Source organism: Haliaeetus albicilla, chromosome 13 (genome assembly GCF_947461875.1).
Source record: "Haliaeetus albicilla chromosome 13, bHalAlb1.1, whole genome shotgun sequence".
NCBI lineage: Eukaryota > Metazoa > Chordata > Aves > Accipitriformes > Accipitridae > Haliaeetus > Haliaeetus albicilla.
In genome coordinates, this window is record NC_091495.1 from 28,440,448 (window position 1) to 28,456,591 (window position 16,144).

Consider the following 16,144-nt stretch of genomic DNA (forward strand, 5'->3'; position numbering starts at 1 on the left):
ATCAGAGACGGACGAGCTACTTGTTTTCTGGACATAAAGCTCCCCTTCTGTAACATATAATGAAAAAAAAAAAAAGGCAAACAGGGCACTTGGGAGCATGTCAAGCACTCCATTGGCTGCTGGGACCTCACTGAAAATTCGTGCTGATGTAAGAAAAAAACACTGCTTAGGAACAGCTGTAATTCTGACAGTACCTCCCACTGAGCGACTAGAGGGGCGAGGGTGGGAATATAGTCATGGGTGAGTATACTTCAACTGCTATTTGAAAGAAAGTCGGTTTGTTCACAGACATGCTCACTGTGAAAAGGACATCTGTAATGAGGGAAGAGATGGTTTTAGTGGCTCAGCCATACGGAGAGCACAGGAGAGCACGGGTTCCTGCCAGGGAGGGGCTGGCTTGCAGGAAGAGATCTTCAGGGGGGAAGGTAGAGCAGCAGCGTACGACAACGACAGCCCTAGCTGGAGTTAATCCCCGAGGTCCGAATCCTGTCAGTCTGCACTCTCGCTGGCTCAGCTGGCTGGCAACCCCTTTGGCAGCCGGGGTCTGCGAGGGGATTAGCAACCCGGACAAACACTTATTTCTGTCACACACTGATGGACAGCAAGGCAGATCCTGCAAGTGAGGAGCAACCCAGCTTTCAGAAACATACTCATACTGGGTGGGCAGGGCTGAGGTCTCCAGTAATCTCAGTTTAGGTGTTTGCTTGCTATACTACGCTGATTGTATTTAGTAGTTATATAGGAGGGGAGCTAAATATCTCTTGCTCTCCTGACTTGGAGCAAGTTGCAATGTAAGAGGGACTTTCAATGGTAGAAACTCAAAACTTGAATCTTCAGAAAACTTTCAAAACGAGAGGTGTAAATCCCATAATTAAACTTTTGATTACCTTTACGTGGACCTGAATAAGTTACGCTCTACACCATTACCAAATATTAGTGCCATCTATTAAATACAGAGCCCATGTTGTAAGGTCAGGCCACATTATCATACTGGTCCTTTTTAGCTCTCCGAAAATGAAAATTACAGTGTGAGCATCTTCATCATGTTGTAGGCAGGTAGTTACTCTGAAATAATACTGAGCTTCTTTCAGTAATAGGAGATTTAACATTATTATTTTAAAAGCATGTAATTCACTGCCGAGAATGAGAAAGATGTTTTGAAAACTGTGGTATTTGTCTTGGTTACTCCTTCAACAAGGATGTTAAAAGCCTTTAACTCATGTTGCCTGTAAGGGAATTCAGCATGTAGTAGGATCAGGTATTTCTTTTATGATGACTTTTTTTCAATGACTTTAAAACACAGAATTTTCCTTACAGTGTCAAATGAGTTTTCCATGAAAAACAGACTCTCAACACACCAGAATGTAGCTGGATTTAAAGAGATCTCTTAATTCCCCCCCCCTTCCTTCCTTCCTTCCTTCCTCCCTTCCTCCCCCCCATACAGCAAACACTACCACTAGAAATAAAAATTGCAGTGGAAGCAACCTGAGCTTTAAAAACAAATCCTATGAAGGTTATACGTTTGTCAGTGTTTTTTTTTTTTTTTTTCTCTAGGTCAGCTAGATTAAAACAAATGACGCAATTTTAAAATCTGTGACTTTAAAATTAAAGTTAACCACCCCAAAAGTAACTCTTAGAAGGCAATAGGAACAGCTATAACTATGTAGCAGTGCTGTAACTGCAACAGCACTGCTCCAAATACAGTTATTTATATAATGTTTCATTCAACATGACACTAGGTTTTATGATCTATTACAGAATAAATTGTAGCCTTTCGGAAGAAATAGAGAGGATTCTGCTTCCTCAGAAGGAAAATACTACCGGAAGTGACAAAACTAACCAATTCCAAATCAAAAGGCAAACACCCAGTGATAAGCCAGACCAAAAAGTGCCTAAGGTAAAATCTGAGTTCTTCTAGAAGTTCCCACCTTCCTAAGAGTTGTCCCCCTTTCCCTCCAATTTAAAGCTTTTAAGATTTGTTTTTTTAATTCTGTCACATAAACCTGTCTTTGCTGTGGAGTGCTTGTCCTAAATTTTTAAGTGCTTAAAAAAAACAAACACAAAAAGCTCCAACAATTTCAAACCCAAAAATGTTTCAAACACTTCTCTCTTTTGTCTTGAAGTGTTTGCCAGATTCAGCCCACATCTGCAAATAGTTTTAGTCCTCCTTTCCTCTCCCTCCCCTCTCTCTATATATAGGATATAGAAAAAATACCTACTTCTGCTCATTTCTCTTTATCCATCCAGGTTTTTACTTGATTCCATCTGTGTCCTGTTTGAGATCTGCATCCCATTTTTTTCCTGAAATATGCAACTGCAGTTACTAGTGGCTTATGTTCCAAGATACAATAGCACATTTAGGTTAGTGTATTTTACATCATTTTTAAAAGATGAGGTATGATTGACTTCTCCCCCCCCCCCCAAAGATTATAAAGGAGAACTCTTGAACAATACAGTAAAATGTGGAATATGATGTCACTTTCACCTTTGATCAACACTGATTCTGCAATTGATTTTTTAAAAAATTTATTTCTACACTAACTACATACATCTTTCTGTAGTTAAAATCTCCCATTTATGGTGAACTGTTCTTTAGTTTTCTTAAACCAATTGTCTGATATTCCAGGCAGCTCTTTTGGGCTGAATTCCAATTCCCAGAGAACCCCTGTTGCTTTAAATAACTGCAAATAGATTTTCAGGACTCATTTTGTAATGATTTTTTTATATCATTCTTCTCTTCTGAGTGTTTTCATGTTAAAAAGTATCCTCTGGAGCACAATTAACTTGTAGTGAACATAAAGAAGGAAGCTTTTGCCAGTCAAGTCCTGATAGAAGTATAATATCTGAGTGATTTTTTCCTCTTTTGTATGATTTTTGTACTTCTGCCCAACTTAATAAAAGCACACTCACTTCCGGATAAAATAGATTATCAATAACAAACTCCCTGTGGACCATGTAAAGTCTGTTCACATTACCAAGAGTGCTTCCTTTAAAACAGAAATGTTAATTTTCTTTTCTGAACCATCACCTTCTTAAACTACCTTATAGAGAGAACAGTATGATTGCCCTGAAATTTGCCAGTAGTTACTACATGCTGATAACCTTACACTATCTTGAGCTACCAAGTTTGTCTACTACAACAGGAAATCCTGTAAAACCAAACACACTGACATGATTAAAGGCATAACAAAGTATGGATTTTATTCTCCTAGGTTAAACGTTTACTAAATTCTACAGCTAAAACGCCTATGGAAAATAGTATGATTTAAAGTTCTAAGATGATTCATGTTCTGTTTACTGCTAGGTGTGCTACTGGACTAAATTTCCTACACTGAATGTCTTGTTACCTTGTTAACAGAACTCCAGTTATCCTGGGCAAACTCACTAGTTTGCAAGTTAGGAAACATCATGCTGTGGTTGAAATAGTTCATTTACTTAGTCACAAAACAAGGGTTTGATTATTTGATAGTTTTACTGAAAACCTCATTCTGTGCTTGTCAGTTCTCCCTCTTCTTTTTCTGAAGCAAGTAAAAGAAAGACAAAGAAAAAAACAAACCATGCAGCCCTCTCCCAAAGCACTGACTGAAGAACAGTGGTCAAAAACCCCAGCAACAACAGCCCACGGGAAGCCACAGCTTCCTGGAGACCACTGGAACCAAGAGTCAGTCCTGCTAGAGATGCAGTGCAGTGATTAGTGCTCAGGCAGACTGATTTCATGTTCACCATCTCACTCTTGGGTGACTGGAAGGAGCAGCAGGAAAGATAAATGACTTTTAAAAATTGGGGGGGGGAATCATGAAGTGGTAGGGGGATTTAAGTCTGACAAACGTCAGCAAAAAGCTCAAAGAAATTATCAACATCAAGCTACTGTTCAAACATTAATGCTGTTAAAGAACAGATTTCCCTTTTCTCTGAAAAAGGAACACAAAACCTTCTGATAAGAAAGCTAGAAGCTGTCACCCAAGAATAACTTCTGCTGGTTTATTGTTTCTTCAAAACACTTCCGTCATTTAGTTTAGGTTTAAGTGAGACTCGGGTCCAGCTACCAGTCTCGGTTTCCAATTGCATAGATTTTTATTTTTTTTTTTTTTCAGAAAGTAATGCCTCATTTAAAACAACAGCAGCAACAAAATCCAACTGCTGAAATAAGACTGCTGGCAGATTTCTCTGCTAAAGCTGCAGAATATTCCCCTCAGACTTTCTTTTCTTTTGGCACAGTACCTGTGTTCGCAGAAACTGCACCTCTTCTGTAAGCAGCTGCTTCTCTTTGAAGAGCTGATTCTGTTTGTTGAGCAACTCCACTAACTGCTGGGCAGTGGCCTGGCAGTGCTTGTCAAGCTGCTGTAACCTGGAAAAAAAATAGATAAAAGGGTTGCAGAGCATCTGAAGTTGGAGTTCATGGTAGAAGCTTTGATGTTTGCACTGGCAGGTGCAGCTCCCAGAAGACAGAGTTCGGTCTGGTGGTTAGGCTGAGACTAAAGTATTACTCCTAGAATGGGCATTCAATATGTTTTATCTTCACACTTTAAACAAGCACTTTTAAAGGTTTGCACTTCCAATTTAGAAGCCTTATCACGACATGACAGCAAATTTGCTTTGCCATTAAGTGACATCAGTAAAAACTGCAGGACTGCATCCTGATACCTGTAGGTAACTAAGCAAGCTGCACACTCTGTAGCTGCTTCAATAACCATCTTCCTGAAACACACACACTAGCCCAGATTATAAATCCAAATACCCCAACTCCCTGACAAACTGGACCTGAAGTGACAATAACTTTTGTTTTCTGTCCACTGCTCTTTGCAACCTGGTCAATGTTCAAAACTTGTTACAGAATGCAACACTTATTTCAAGTGAGCTTAGTGTTAATTAAGCATGTTAGTGTAGATCCTTCAATAGTGTAACAGGGATTCCTGGGGAAGGATGTTAAAAGTCCATCCCTCCAAAGGGCCTCCTCATCGGTGGCTGCAAAACAGAGGGAACAAGCTGGCAGGTATCAGAAAGAACACACAGAGGCCTTTTGCTTACACTTGAAAAACAAGTGTCCGAGTTGGGACAACACTGCTATCGACAGGGCAACCGCACCTTTACTTCTTTAATTGCAAAAGTCGGTATGGCTTGTTACGTCCCTAGTGACTGTTTATTACTCCTGCCACGAAAAAATTAAAAAGTCTGCTTGGGACCTGAGCATGGGATGTAAACACAAAGAAGCTGGAAATTGTGTTTTTACATTAAATGCATTTCACTCTCTAAATAGAAATGTCTTTAATTAGAGGTCCTTTCAGATATCTTAGAAGCTTCTTGTCTTTAAATAACAGTACTCTAGAGAAAAACCTACACATCTAAACACTATGCACTTAGCATGAACCGACTCTGTTTTTGTCAAGGTTAGTTCTGGATCTAAACTTTGCACTTGCTTTTGTAAGCTATTTCTTGCTCAACATATTGAAATACAGCTTCAGCTGAACAAGGTTTTTAGGTTGTATCTCTTATACAGGCTGTGTTATTAATGGAATTAGTTATACGCTTACAATAAGGCATGTGATTTTTCTGAATCTTTCTACTTTCAGCTCCATGTGGTAGTTTTGACTTGTACAGCTGTCATAACTCAGCTAAGCTAATCACTCTGAATATCGACATTCTTAATCAGGATTGTTCAAATAACTGCATTAGTAAACACCCCCAAATTTCTTGATAAAAAGCTAGGAAAATCTAGCTGAAACAAGATTGCCAAAATCTAGGTCAAAACCAGTATTTACTGATCTGTATCTGCCAGCCAACTTCCTTGAAATCAAACTGCAGCAATCAAGTAGCAAACACTGAACGCCCATATTTCATAGCGTCCCGTTACCCCGCTAATGTTTCCTTGCAAAAGGGATTTGAGGAGGTGCAGGACCATCTCCTGGGGATCAGAACAAACCTAGATGCAGCTGCAAACAGCGACAGCTGGTTGTAAACATCCAATGAAGCAAACAAAACTTCTGCTTTGACAGCACAGGATGGTCTACTGAATACAGACTGGGACGCTCTCTGTCTGACTGCACACTCCCTATACCTTCCAAACTATACCGTGTTGGTACAGGAGCTGTTTATGCTTCATTTCTTTACTAAAGGTGGTATCGGGGGCATTGAACTTCAAAAAAGCAAAGCAGAACTCCCACCCACAAAACCCCCACCCTTGTACTGTTCTTTGTTTTGTTTTTAAAGATAGTAGCTTTTCTACAAGCATCTTGCTCCCGGGGAGTGCAGAACAACGGTGGTGGTTGCTGGAGGCGACGTCGTAGTTTCAGACTGGAGAGCTGAGTTCTGCTCACTACTTTGCCATTGATTTCCTTTAACTTGAGGAGGATATGTGACCTTACTGTGCTGCTTCATCTGTTGTAAAGACATCTTCCAGTCCTTTATTTCTAGAATACTTATTACTTTATAGCAGTACTGGTAGGGAGGTGTAACTGGGAAGTGCTGTCTTCGGACAGCCAAGGGAAGAACTCCAGTGCTGCCCTACCTATTTAAAGCCTGAGGCTATGAAATCCTCCTCACGCACTAGAGCCAGAGTCAACAACTACCAACTACAGTCTGGATTCAGGCCCTTAGAATTGAAGTTTCTGCTGATTTCTACTTTCAGTTAATAACTTCCCCGTTCTGCTAGTTTTTCAGCCTGTTTTAAGAACAACCATACGGTCTTTGAGAGACCCTCTTGCACAAAATTATTATAGCTGGCAGCTAATGACATAAGTAAGTACATAACCTCCTCGACCCACATCTCTGCAGCAACACGATGAGCGTTGCCCGTCGCGGTGGTAGGGCCCGTTCCAGCTGGAAGAGCAAACGCTGCTGATGCAGCCCCGAGGAGAGGCCCTTCCCAGGCGTGCCTCTGCTCTCGCAGGGAGAAGGCTCCAGCTGAAGAGCCACCACTTCAGCGCGAGGAACTTCCTCCAGTTCTGGCACCCAGAGAGGAGTCATTTCCAGCTCATGTGAAATTTGCATCAAAACAACACTTTCTACTAGGTACTTCAGGCAGCCCGTGCAAATTTCAAACACATTACTGGATACAAGCCTTAGCACGCTCTATTGTAAAGCTCTGTATCCTTTCAGATCATGCAAAGCGTGATTCGGATAAACTGCTGTAAATAGAAAAGTCTTTAATTATGGCAATACTACTCAATTATGCTTTTCTGTTCTGTAACTTCACCACCCACCGTGTTACATTTAGACTGTCCCCTTGAGCAGAGGGAGAAAGATGACAGAGGCACTGAGCTGGGTTTGACTAGCAGGCCACAGCTTCACTTCTGTCATCTGTATCTATCTCCAGTGCTCGAGTATAGGGTTAATAACATTCCTTTCTACAATTCTGGGTCATGATGGATAAAAGAGGGAGTAGTTCTAGTCAGTGCAGATCTCAGTCTGTGAATTCCCTAATTCTGTCTACCAGTCTGCTCTCCCAAAACTGCTGCCAAGCTGGCCCTTGGTCCGCACACTGGGACTACCAGCCTGCTCTGGTGCATTTAGCTCCCGAGGACAGGCTCTGGGCCCTCTCACAGTATCTGCTATTACGTGTGACATGTGCAGCACAGCCACACATTCCCATATGCATTGTATCTGGCCTGCCTGCTGATCTCGTAAATGATTCAAGATGAGAAATGAACAGCTCCACCCACATTCTCTGTACCTCCCATATGTTACAACTGCACATCGATGCCTGCCATCATTTTTACAACTGGGTGACAGAACCTTCTGCGCATTTTGCTAATACGAGTGAGCGAGGTTGCATGGTCGCCACGTTCACTTTGGCAACACCACCTACCAGGCAAACGTGTACTGTGTCCTGAGCATCTGAGTGACCACTGTATCCTTGCCCTCCATTCCAAATGAGATCATTTTTTCCACCAAAGTGGCAAGATCTGTCCAGCTGGGTTGTCGGGTTGGCTGCTCCAACTTGGCCTGGGAGTGCTGAAGGACAGGAGCTGAGTCCACGCTCTGTCATGTTACTTCAAGGCACAAGGTGAAGACATGTAACTCTTGAACCACGTTCCGTTTGGACTACTTACAGGACAACCTGGCACTAAGGAATAAGCTCCCATTTAGTAGTAATAATAATACCCCACAAATAATTTTCCCTTAACCACTAAACCAAAAGTCCCATTTCTACATGGAGGCAGGAAAGAAGCAGCTTCACGTGACAAGTGGTTCCACAGAGGAAGAACGAGATTGAGGCATCCCAAGATGTGATGAATGCTTCAAGGTAGACGTTTTGCTCTGATTCTCAGTACTTGGAGCTCATATGCAGCTTTATGTTAGAAGGGCTCCAAGCTACCTTGCTACTTTGTGCAGCTACAACCTGCAGAAGACCACATCTCTCACTCCGTACAGCAGTAAAATTTGGATCGGAAACTAGGCTACGCTGTAGCCTGCCCAGAAAGGAAATGGAAAAGGATAGATAGGTTTTGTTCCATTTTGACAGCTACGGGTAGACAACCACTGCAAGACCCTGCAGAAACTATGTGAAACATCAAACCTAAAGCAGAGCTTTGGCACCAAGGCTGAATTCCACCCAGCAGAATAACCTTCCATTGCATCCAACACCACAAGGCTGGACTGGCGCCCACCGTGTTACATTTAGAGCGTCCCCTTGTCTGCAGCCTACAGACAAAACCCAAAGCTTCCTTCCTTTCTAGGAAGACACGCTGCTAATGCAGGGGCACCCACAAGGCTCCTGCTGCAAGCTCCCTGCCCTGCGGGACTCACAGGTCCATTAATCCGCAGGCAACTGCGAGCAGCGAAGGGAAAAGCTGATACAACCTGTCAGCCCTCCTCTGGGTTTTCAGGTTGATTTGAAAGAAATTAATATGCAAGGATCTGTGGGCAGCGTCCATCCACCCAGCAGCGGCAATCGGTCCTTGACACGGCAGAGGCATTAAAAGATTATTTACTCTTTCAGTACAGCCAGGTTCCTGACGTAAAACGTTTCCGCTCTACTCGGCGGAGCCGAATCTGCTGAAATGGCGCGATTGGATTGCAGCGACCCGCAGCAGCTAAATCACCGAATCCAATAACCGTGCCGCATTTACTGGCACACAGCTTAATTAGGTTTTAATACAAGTAATCCGATAACTACTCCTGGCCAGCCAGAGCACAGCCGTCAGCGCCGAAAGGGCTGTTACCGAGCGGCCCGTCCGGCGCGCTGCGCTGCGCTGCGGCGGCCGCCCCCCCGCTGACCCCAGCGACCCCCCACCTGCCGGTTGCCGCGGCAGCGGAGCGCGGCCCCTCCTGCCGGGCTCCCCGCCGCAAGGCCCGGGCCACCGGGCTCCCCGCGGGGGCCGCCGGGGGGGGGTCCGCCGCCGGGCGCCGGGGCTGCGGCTCCGCCGGCGAGGGAGCGCCAGGGCGGGCGCGGCTCCTGCCGCCCCCGGAGCCCCCGAAAGCCGGGAGGAGGCGGACGCGCTCCCGCGCTGCAAACCGCCGTCAGAGGAACGCTCCCCCGGTTCCTCTACGGTTGCTCTCGCATCGCTCTTTTGCCTGCCGGCGGGCGCAGCCATCGGAGGCTGCTGCTGGTCTGGTCACAGGGGGGAAGGAAGGTCGAGGGCGACGTTGCAGACCCCCGCCAGGCCGCGGGGACGCAGCCGGAGGGGGCTCTGCCCCAAGGCGGAGGCAGCGCCACGTTCGGTAATCGGCCGTTTGCAAATCTCGGATGTTTTTAACGCGCTGAATTTTCAAAGCAAACGCAGGTTTAAGAACAAGCTTGTTACAAAAACAGGGAGCGAGCCGGTTAGAAAAGAAAGCAAAACCCGGCAACCTTTCCCTCAGTAAGCTTCTACCTGCTTTTACCAGTTTTTTCACGACATCCTACAAATTCGCCCTCGTGAGAGGAAGCGTTTAAGTGGTGGTACTTAACGGATAGTTGTATTACAGCCCACTGAAGGACGTTCAGTTTGTGCACTCAACTAGCCGAGGGTTAGGAAATGCCAGGGCGAAGGTTTTCTGTGCAACTCCTTCGCGCCTCCACTGCCGCCCCCCTCGTCGGCCCCGCCGAGCTCTTCCCGAGGCAATTACTCGCCACGACCCTGCTGAGCAGTTCCAGCCCAAACCACAGTTCTTGGCAAGCCTAATGAAATCACAAAGACTTGCAGCAGCACCTTAAAACAAAGAAGCATCACACAACCTTAAATACAAACCCTGGCGACCACAGCTAGTTCCTGACACAGATAGAGCAGGCACCACCTCAGGTAACGTCCTGCTATATACAAATTAATGATCGGGCTTGCTTTGCCTACGTGAAGGTCTTGGAAAGCCAGACTTGCTGCCGTGCAAAGACTTAAGCTGTGCGGCCGGTGCTTACTGGTGAGCTTGTTTCTGCAGCCACAACTGCCCCAGCTGCTGTCACTCCCCACCCCGCTTGCAGGGACGGCAGCACCGGTCGCCTCTGCTTTCCACCTCAACCCTGCTACTTTTCTGTCTCCCCTTTTCATAGCAGAAGTGATGTTGCCTTTTTCGTTAGGGCAGAAAAAATTATATTCACCACCTCTTTATATCTTGAATCGGCTCTGTAGACAACTAGGACATTGAAACCAGTAGTAAAATTAGTTTTCGTATGAGCAACCTGCATCTTCATTGTGGTTTGCAGCATCGACAAATTCACACAGTAAATTTTGAGGTAACTAAATAAGAGTCTATAAATTTGGAAATGCAGACAAAGAGCAAATTACTCAACAAAGTTTCACTAGTGTCCTAAATTGCTATTTACTTAAAATCTTGAGCCACAGATAAGGACCTTGAGACAACCTTGATTGATGAGCATCTCGGAGAAGTCCCCATAAGCTCCCAAAATAAAGGGAGCATCTATACTACCCATCCTTTAACTGAACTCCATTCTCCCTTTTAGCTTCAAAAGCAAACCACTATGATCCACCTTTCCTATGTTAATGAAAGATAAAAAAGCATAAGAGAAAAAAAAAACCACAAAAAAGCAAAAAAAAAGCAAAAAAAAAAAAGCCTAAGCGAGTAGTTGCTAAGGACAGTGAAAGAGCCTCCTTACCTCTGTCACGCTGCACTGGAAGTCCTGAATTCTAATAGGACACAAGGAGACAAGTTAGGGCACATTAAAACAAGTTTCTGTGGCATTTCCCACTCTCTGAAATCCCTATCAAAATTCTGTTGCCACAGGAAAGGCCCAGATTATCATTCGTTCAGGCAGAGAAAGAGTGCAATCTATACCACTTCTAGCTTAGTAAGGTAAGCACTTGCCTGCACTACAGGCAGAACAAACTCATCCAACTTATGTTAACAGATGGGAACTAGAGGTTAATATCCCTTGCACAGTTTGGAATTGGACACTGAAGAAGAAAATGCCCACATTTCACCACGAAACCCTTGACCCAGGTGGTTCTCTATGATGTAATCTTGGTTGTTTTTTTTAAAAATGTGTATAGGTAACCTCTAAATTCCCTTTTACTAAAGGCACTTTTGATTTTTCAACATATTTTAAAGAAGTGCCTATATTACATCTTCTCCAAGAAGATAACAATCTTCACATGCCATGATAACAATTACAAATAGGGTTTAATTAAAAGTTTACTTAGGAACAGTAGCTTCCCCTTTGTTTCAGATGTCATTACTGACTATTAGAGTATATCTTCACTTCTACAGCTGGCCCAACAAGTTAAACAAATCGATCATGTAGGAAACCTGAGCCTGGATCTATTCCTGGGCTTCTAATAGCTCATGTCTAACGTGCTGAAGAGAGAACATTATCAGCCTGCTCTTTAGTAAGGGGGTGTAGCAGCTGGGCTTAGCCAATATGATGGCCACTTTTAGCCCTCCTGGGTTTGGACAGGAAGGAAACAATGAAAGATAATGGATGGCAGGCCGGAAAAGATACGGGTGAAAGCTTCACTAATGTCTATTTCTGTCTGAATCCCTAGGCTGAAGAGAGGCTTTTCCTCCTTTGAAGGAATTCAAAATAATACAATCTATAATAAGAATAAGAACTCTGGATCAGGTTTGCTCTAGACAAAAATAGTTCTGGTTGCTATTTTCTGCCTATTGCTGAAAAATGTTTAATAAAACAATTCTCAAAACCGTTTAGGCTGACTATTAATTGAGTGCTGTAAAATACCTTGGGGGAAAAAAAAGGAGGCAGGGCTCGCAGCAGATGTAAAATCATTATAATCCTGTAACATTATAGTCAGACTCCAATTCTTTTTTCTTTTTTTAATATATTCACCTCTGATTTTGTTATATGCTGGACAGAACAGATTTTGCAAAATTTCTCCATCAGGAAACAGAGTCTTGATAATGTTAAGAGATGTTCATCTTATCAAGATTTCAAAAGTGCCCCCCTCATGTTTATAAGGATCATTCCACAAGGTACACATGTGCATTACTTAAATATTTCTTCCTGAACTTGTTTTACTAGTAACAACAGTTTTTGTCATTGGCTTACTTTTTATAAATGTGGGCTCCATTTTCCCCACTGCTTACTCTGATTCTTCTTATTTCTTTCACTACCAGACAAACTTGAACCTTTACAGACTGCTAGTTGGTGTCCACACAAAACAATCGCTATATTCAAGTCAGAGACACTGAGAATTTTTTAATGCAATCTGCCCAATCTGAACTCTTTCCTTCAGAAACACTTTGCCTTTAAAAAGAAATTCCCAGCATGAACCTCATCAGAAGCGACATGTAACAGACAGTACATGTGGTGTTTGGGCAGGCAGCAGAGAATTGAAAAAGAAGGCTTCACTTTTTCTATCCCATGGCATGTGCAGAATGTACATGTGGCCCAAGCTGACATCAGGCATTTGAAGCAAAAAAAACCTGCTAAAAGCATCAGCTTCTGTTAATTTACTTTGTCAGACATTGTCTTAATTAAAAAAATACTACCGCTAGAAAGGGTAGTGCAGCTGAGCTACAACTGCTTCAGTTGTTTCAGGCAGTTGCAATTACAGACTAACAGAACAGCTTTGAGTTCAGGCCTGCTGTCCTCACTAAGCCCAGACTCTAGCTGCAACCAAGCAAGGACTGGAGGCTCTGTATTACAGAGCATAAAGCTTCTGTTTATAGCTATTAGCACCTGTGTTTGAAAGGTAAAATATTTCTCACTAGTGACCTTGCAAATGGGAGCTCAATAGTGCCGGGTACAATCCTGATCTGGTTATCTGCAAGGGAGCCTTCCCAGTTTAATAACTATACACCATAGTCCTTCAAAACGTTCTTCAGCATAAACAACAAGGCAGCTATACCGTATAGTTCGACCACTATGAAAATAAGCTATAAAAATATCAAATACAAAGTGTTAAATGTCTACGTAGGCATCACTCATTAGTTCCTTTGCTTAAACCCCATCACCCTTATTTTCCACACCAGAGGTGCAAATATGCCCCTCTTTCCAGTTCATTTCAAACAAGTGATTTTGCCTGTAAGCTCTGGCAGGTGATACACATTTGCTTATTTTCAGGGTTCACACAGGGTTATTGTGGTTTTCATAAATCACAGTGAAAGTAATGATAGATGTAGGATTTGTATGGAGTGTAGTTTTATGCTTGTGACACACAAAAGGAGGAATGTGACTTTAAACTGGCGACAGAGATAATTTTTCTGTGCAGCATATTCGGATAGATGTTTTCCATACAAGGCCCCATTGCTCTCTCCACACAGACCAGATTGCTTCCATTTGTGAACTTACCTCAAGCCTAGCGTACTCCCCTTCAAATACAGCTCTACCACATCTATTTTCCAAACTTACTCTGCCTAAGGAATAAAAATGAGAATGGGGGGGACATATTGAGTGAGGATCTAGAGAAATGGCTGGGAAGCAGGTGAAGGGGGGCAGAGGAGCCTAGGATGCGCATGAGACGTAGGGAAGAGCTGTGCTCAGATACGCGTGGATATACCCAAGGGGCCTGAGGGGGCTTCAGCCTCTCTTTCTCTGTTTAGTGCTGGTCGGCCCAAGCAAGCATGCTCCCACCTCACAGGGAGCTGCTGCTGTCACGCAACAAAGCACTTCGGACCAGGGCTGTACCCACTTGGGACCAGCCCCAATCTTCCCAGGTCCCTCGGTATGGCATAAACCAGTTCTGCAGAGGCTGAAGGGAGGGTCACAGCATCAAGGAAACACCAGCTGGGGGGAATGTAACATGGAAGACCAAATGTAGGGGCGGGGGTGAGGGTTACAGAGAAAGATTTTTGCATTGAGAAAGGCTGAGAGGAATGGAGTTTCATCCTGAGAAACCAGAAGTTTTCCAGAAAATGAATAAAGCTAGAGGAACTGAGCGGTATTGTGAGCCCACCTTCATGGAGCTCAGCTGTTGTGAATACAGAGGCCACTTGGGTGTTTTGTTTTGGACTACATTAAAAACAGTGAATTTGCATGCAAAGTTAGCGAAAACTGCAGTTGCTTAGAAGCACTGAAGGAAAGCAGGGAAGCATTTCACAGAAAATACATCTTAAAAATGTATTAGTACATTATAGACAGTATTACACTCTCTGTAAGAGAGTTGCTATTTCATGATGTATATATATTAGTCCAATTGTGCTCTGAATTTACTGCATCGAGCCTAAAGGCTGAACTCAATCATTGCGATGAAATAGAGGAATTTTATTCCTGCTTTAGAGGCAAATATCATTACAGTTATCTTCAGAATAACTATTAACCCCTCCACAATAAGGAGTACAACTGCAACAAGGCAGTTTGGAGATGAGTATCAACACACCCAGATCACAGCCAGTGGGAAGGGTCAATTATGCCTTTCTGGTCGCAGCAGCTTAGCTTGTGGATGAGAATAGCTGCTCTAGTGTCTCTGGAATAGCAGCCCAGGGCTGTTGGGAGTACCATGCAAAATGAGCACAAAGGTGGCTCCAGCTTGGCTCTCCCATATCACGGCTCAGCATGCCAGTCAGCATACCAGTCACTGGACCCAGCACAGGCATCCCACCATGGTAAGGCTATCGGCACTTTACAGCAGAAGAATTCATTCTGTCCACAACTGTGCATGTGCATGCACAGACTCTTCTGTTTCCACCATATTTTAATTATTGTAAAAAATTCAAGCAAAACTATCAGTCTTTTCTTTGCTACCAGTTGAAATAAATATGTTACTCATTTTCTTGACACATCTTCAATGTGACTACAAGAAAAGAAGAGTACTTTCTCCCCTAGATTACATCAAAACGCCTTGCTTAGTTTTGTTAGGTAAATCGGGCTTTTCTCTATTACTTCCCCATGTTCTAGTCTTTCAGTGGTAAGCAACGGTAACAGTTTTATGAAACAAATGTTTAAACAAGAAAGCTCAGAAGTCTTGATGTGCTTTTGGCAGCTGAACATTCTCACTCACATAAGTAGTTGGACAATTAAAATTAAGTGCCTGAAATCACTAGTAGTAAATTAAGAAAACAAAGCTGTGTCTCTTTGTTTAAAAATACAACCATGGTTTTTCTTCTTCTAAGTAGGGATACAGAAGACAAACACATATGCAGAATCAGAAGCTAGAGATCCACCTACTATCAATCAATTACTTATCTCTATAGACTTCGTAACCTCTGATACTGCTGCTGCAGCACAAATCCACCATTACTCAAAATGCACTATAGGAACACCTGCACAGAGAAATGCACATTTCTGAATGAAACACACACTTTTGATAATGTGCGCCACAACGTTGGTGAACTCACTCGCTAACACGGCGCGGAAAACGGCCTGGGTTTCTGAAAGACTGTGAAAGCTCAGCACAAAACGGCCTGGGTTTCTGAAAGACTGTGAAAGCTCAGCACACGTCCTGAGAGAGCCCGAGGTCCCCACTGGGGCTCACTGGTCTGACTCCACTCCTCCTCAACAGCCACCGCAAGAGCCTTCCAGAGAGATGCTGGTGGTCTTGGCACCGCTCCTGGTGGACAACTGTCCACCTCACACCTGGCTCAGCCTCGGCTCAGGCGAGGTAATGAACAGGCCGACAAAACAAACCCAAGCCTCCCTCCCAGGGGGGCTACTTTTGATCAGTGTTGAGCAACATATGCAGGCTTGAGCAGGGGGGCGTGCAGGCAGCTCAGGAAAAAGCGTGCGCTGCTGTAACTAAACTGCAGATTAAGCTGAGGACCGCTGTTTCCTAAGCTCCAGATAAGGAGCCTTCTGGAGAGTAAGAAAAAAAACTAA

The 16,144-nt window shown here is 43.7% G+C and overlaps 1 protein-coding gene across 6 annotated transcripts in view; it reads right to left on the minus strand.

Annotated features, from left to right (window-relative positions):
• SDCCAG8 (SHH signaling and ciliogenesis regulator SDCCAG8) overlaps positions 1-16,144 on the minus strand; it is a 116,604-nt gene that overhangs the window by 2,871 nt on the left and 97,589 nt on the right. For 3 of the 6 annotated variants that reach the window (XR_011327529.1, XR_011327528.1, XR_011327527.1), the window contains one exon: positions 4,221-4,348. Coding sequence is in view for 3 of the 6 variants with exons in the window: in XM_069800614.1 (XP_069656715.1) it covers positions 2,236-2,301; positions 4,222-4,348 (193 nt within the window). In the remaining 3 variants the exon portion in view is untranslated. Of the gene's footprint in view, positions 1-2,215; positions 2,302-4,220; positions 4,349-16,144 lie in introns of those variants that run through there. The other 3 variants (XM_069800614.1, XM_069800613.1, XM_069800615.1) reach the window with 3 other exon arrangements.